Genomic DNA, 5000 nt, shown 5'->3' with positions numbered 1-5000 from the left:
CAAAAACAAAAAAACACAAAAGATCAGCTTTATTGATGTCCTATTCTTTATATTGTATTTTGTGTTTTTTCCTCAGGACTTTGTGACGTACGAGATAACGTCTCAGACCGCCCTCCCGTTCTCACCTCTGACCCCGTACTTCTACATCGACCGCGTCAGCGGCATCATCACCCTGAGACAGCCTCTCAGCACGGTCAACATCACGCAGTTCACGGTGAGAACGTCCACTCTGTCACATGCACAAACTGTGGATGTACTGTTTGTTTATTAGGGTTGTTTTTGCTTTATTATTGTTTTGTTATTATTGTTATTGTTATTATTATTATTATTATTATTATTATTATTATTATTATTATTATTATTATTATACTGCGACACCCAAAAGGGTAAAAGCGGCAGATATTGTCATTATTATTATTATTATTATTATTATTATTATTATTATTATTATTATTATTATTATTATTATTGTCATTATTATTATTATTATTATTATTAGGTCTACTGTAATGTTATTATTATTATTATTATTATTATTATTATTATTGCTATTATTGTCATTATTATTATTATTATTAGGTCTACTGTAATGTTAGAAATGTAAAATAATAATAATTATCATTCATATTATTATTAGTTGTCTTATTGTTAATGTTTTTGTAGTTGCAGTTGTTGTATTTATGTCAATATTGTGGTTACTATTTTTGTCATTATTATTGTTATTATTATAAATATTACACCTATTGTTTTTTAAGAACTTATTACGATTATTATTATTATTTTCTCCTCATTACTTTAATCGTGACTGCTGTTACTGAGTTCAACATGGCTGAAATCTTCCTCTCCTCAGCTGCTTCTCAAAGCCTGCGACCAGGGCATCCCACAACGCTGTGCTGACATCACGGCCCGCGTGGCTGTGGTTCGCAACCAGTTCTTCCCTCTGTTTGTGAACCTGCCTTACCAGATTGTGGTTCGAGAGGATCGGGAACCGTCTGGCGTTTCTCTGCTCACCTTGACTGCCCAGGACAGAGATATCATTGTGAGTAGGCTACAGGATGATTTGTGTGTATTTTGCTGCTATTAATCCTTACAGCATCTGTACCAAGCTATTTTTAGCCATCATTTCACTCTAGTCCAAGTAGTACTGAAATACTTTGCTCCTCAAATCAAGCCAATACTGATTGTGGTCGCAATTTTTTGCAGACGTGATTAAGATTTCCATACCGCTTTTATTTGAAGTTTTAGAATATAACATGTGGAATATTATTCAGAGACATTTGAATAGATGATGGCAAAAATATGTGACTGGGTTTGAGGGAAATGTATTTGACTAGGTCTCGGCGATCACCACCCATGGACTATTTAAAGCACCTCAGACACCAGATAGCTACCATGAGCTGTCCTGCCAAGAATGAGTGATTATCTTCCGACTAAGAACACAACACACAAGAATGAGACAACATATGTATGTACAGATGTTTTAATCTAGTGCAATCACCAAAATCTCCCTTGCTGGTGGGGGGCCCCGTAGTTTTACTATGGGGGAGCAAAGAATGCACCTGCCGTGATACTGCGTGTCGTAAGAGGCGACTAAAAGTGCACAGGTCTGGTCGCCCGAAAAGTGCCAGTTTTGCAGAGGGCCAACTACCCGACCCAGTAAAAAACAGTAAGTTACAGAAACACGGACAAACACAGCTTTTTAGTTTTCGATCTTGGGAGACCGAGGAGCTTCTGCATCAGCAGGAACAATGAAGGACAGCGGACAAAGCCGAAAGGACTCTTCTGACCCGAAACCTTCTCTGTCGAACAAGTCTCTCCGGATTGCATCGTGGAATGTTCGCACCTTGTGTGAAGCAGGAAATAATTCTCAAGTAGTACAAGAGATGAAGAGATACAGGCTGCACATACTAGGAGTCAGCGAAACACACTACAGAAAAGTGGGAAGACATGGAATAACATCAAGAGGCTAGCCCAGGATAGAGAAAGGTGGAAGGTGTTTGTCCGTGGCCTATACCCTGGTGCAGGGTGAGAAAGGCAATGATGATGAATCACCAAAATGCCAGTGTGGAGAGGCGGACCAAACTGTTGAACACATCCTTCAGCTCTGCAAGACGCACAGGGCCCTGAGACAGGAAATGTGGCCAACCCCACTGACGCTGCAAGAGAAGCTATAGGGGCCGACAGATGAACAGAGCAGGACAGCCCAATTTATGACAGATACCAGACTTCAAGTGGGATGCGATCGAGAAGAAGAAGAAGACCACCCATGGGCCGGATGTGGTCCTCAAGGCCAAGGTCCTTTTGTTTAGCCAGCTGCCACATCGCCATGATGGAAAAATACTTGGGAGATGTGTCTTTCTTGATCTTATGTATTGGAAAACTATTCTCTTAAATTCCAGAAATTTGAAACAACAATCTGTTAGCTTCCTCTACGCAATGTGTAAAAAAAAGTCATTTGTGCTTACCTTCAATATGTTTTTGTGCACAGAACATTGTCTTAATGCTTTTTGCCTCTATCAAGAAGAATTGCTTTCTGCTTTCATTATTTTTTCCTAGAATAGAACAGTATGCTCACAAATAAGGTATGTTTAGCACTGTTTTTTTTAAAAATGTTTCGTTCCATGGATCCATTGAGTATGAACTTTGTCTTTATCCTTTTTGCCTCTGTCAATAAAAATTGTCCTCTGCCTTTATTATAAAAAAAAAAAAATAAAACAATATCCTCACAAATCAGATGATTTCAAGCACTGTTTTAAAAAAAATGTTTCGTTCCAGGGGTCCATCGTGTACGAACAGACCCTGCCCGGCGTGGCGTACTTCAACGTAAACCCCAGTAGTGGTGACATCACACTGCAGTCTTCCCTCAGACTGGACAGCAGGATTCAGATTGTGGTCAGTGAATGTTGACTTAATTCTTTATCTCGGTGGGGGGGAAAACCCACTATGCTGGGGCCCTTTTTTTGGTACTAAATCTTAAAATGACTAAAACGTCATTAAATGGGTCATTAAATCAAAATAAGTGAACCTATTTTGATAACTCTTCAGCTAATGAATAAACCTCTGGTAAAAGAGACCTGTTTTTGGCAATTGCTGAAAAATAATTTGACGTCGAAGTCGTTGTAAAGGAATGTGCCTGAGCCGCTGTCAGTGGCTTATCGGCACAGCATTTCCGACTGCAAACCGCTGGGAGCAGCTTGTCAGAGATAAAGAGTTAATACTCCAGTCAGTGTGTCTCTGATCAGAGATGAGTCTCCGCAGTCTGTGGTGTAGTGGTTAAGGCAGGGGACCAGACTTCGATTCCCTTGCAGGGGAGAATTGATATAGAAAGGAGTATCACAGTCTTTCTTCTGGGGCATTGTATCCTTCTCTGCCCTGGCAAACCCTATTGTCTAAATGTGTCAATGGGAGCGTAAAAACACCCGAGTTTTAACAAAAAGAAAAGAGATGAGTCTATAAAAGGAGGAAAGAATATTCTGGAAAATGATCAAGAAATGCATTTTAGTTTGGTACAAGAGGTCTTGTCAGTAGCTTAGAAATGCACACTGAGATTTAAAACAAATAGATAAATTCTGTTGTTCATCAATGTTGTTTTTGTTTTGTGCTGGTGCAGACTGCTTCTTATAGTTCTATTTTTGGATTCTTCCACTTCTCTGGGGTTTCCTGGCTACTCATCTGTTCAGGTTCTCTCAATAAGTGTGAGTTGTTGCGTTGACTGTTTGTCTGATGATATAAGTGTGTTTGTTTGTTTGTTTGTCTGATGATATAAGTGTATCTGTTTGTTTGTTTTTCTGATGACATTAGTGTATCTGTTTGTTTGTTTTTCTGATGACATTAGTGTATCTGTTTATTTGTCTGATGACATTAGTGTATCTGTTTGTTTGTTTGTCTGATGATACAAGTCAGTGTATCTGTTTATTTGTCTGATGACATTAGTGTATCTGTTTGTTTGTTTGTCTGATGATACAAGTCAGTGTATCTGTTTGTTTGCTCGTTTCTTTGTGTGTCTGTCTGATGACATACCATGGATACAGGGTGCATCGAAGTGAAACCAAATTGGACAAAAGAATACTAATCCACAGACAAGAAAAAGAAGCTAAAACAGAACCTGGACATGGATGGCTGGTGCCTCTATAAATAAATTATTGATGGTCAAGGTCGGTCTGATAATATAAGTGTATCTATTTATTTATTCATCAGTTTCAAGTTGTGGCCTATGACAGCCTGGACCCGGATCGACGCACGACGGCTGACGTGACTGTCCTGGTCACCAGAAACCCAAGCGGGCCGAGCTTCCTGAGTGACCCGTACGAAGTGACCATCGGGGAGGGCTTCCCTCTGGGAGATATTGTCATCAACACCACGGCTATAGACAGTGATGGGGTAAACTACGCTTTCAATTTTTGCTAATCTTTGGTTTTTCTACAAGTCTGGAAAAGATCTTTCTTGTTTTTTTTGGGTTTAAGTAGAGGACTTACAGCGCTCGCAACTGCATAAAGTCAAATGAGCGTCAGGAGATTAGAGGTGTTACAAGAGAGTAACAAACATTAAAAAGAAGAAGGGGAGATAAGGATGATAGATGTTTGATAGGAAAGAAGAAGCAAACCCCACCAGAGCACCCGCCAACCACCCACATCTTTCTTGATATGTTTGTTGTATGCAATGCCCTTTTAAACGCAGTGTACCCCAGCAATGATGATGATAAGGATTGCCACAAATACAATAACTATATAAATTCAAAGAAAAGTATTTAAAAAAATAAATTTGTTAACATGAGTTTACCATGAAGGCAAGATAAATATCTGTCCTTTTTGCATAAGTTTTGTCAAGAGCCCATTACATTCCTAATGTAACTGACTACGTCTAAGTTCTAAACACATTGTTCTGTGTAAGCACTCAGAGATTATACTTGTATGGGATAGAGCTTTATATAAATGCAGTCTATTCTTCTTTTTCTCCTCCTCTTCCTTCTCCTTCTCCTCCTCCTCCTCCTCCTCCCCCTC

At 39.2% G+C, this 5000-nt stretch overlaps 1 protein-coding gene across 1 annotated transcript in view; it reads left to right on the top strand.

Annotated features, from left to right (window-relative positions):
- The window catches only part of LOC118477175 (protocadherin Fat 4-like), a gene marked incomplete in the record, with an annotated part of 113600 nt that overhangs the window by 27648 nt on the left and 80952 nt on the right, over positions 1-5000 (top strand). Inside the window, 4 exon segments of the mRNA XM_035970945.1 lie at positions 77-214; positions 851-1039; positions 2776-2892; positions 4198-4380. Coding sequence (XP_035826838.1) covers positions 77-214; positions 851-1039; positions 2776-2892; positions 4198-4380 — 627 coding nt within the window.

Source organism: Aplysia californica, unplaced genomic scaffold (assembly GCF_000002075.1).
Source record: "Aplysia californica isolate F4 #8 unplaced genomic scaffold, AplCal3.0 scaffold00346, whole genome shotgun sequence".
Classification (NCBI taxonomy): domain Eukaryota; kingdom Metazoa; phylum Mollusca; class Gastropoda; order Aplysiida; family Aplysiidae; genus Aplysia; species Aplysia californica.
Note: the sequence above shows the minus strand (reverse complement) of the source record. Positions and strands in the feature narration are given on the sequence as shown.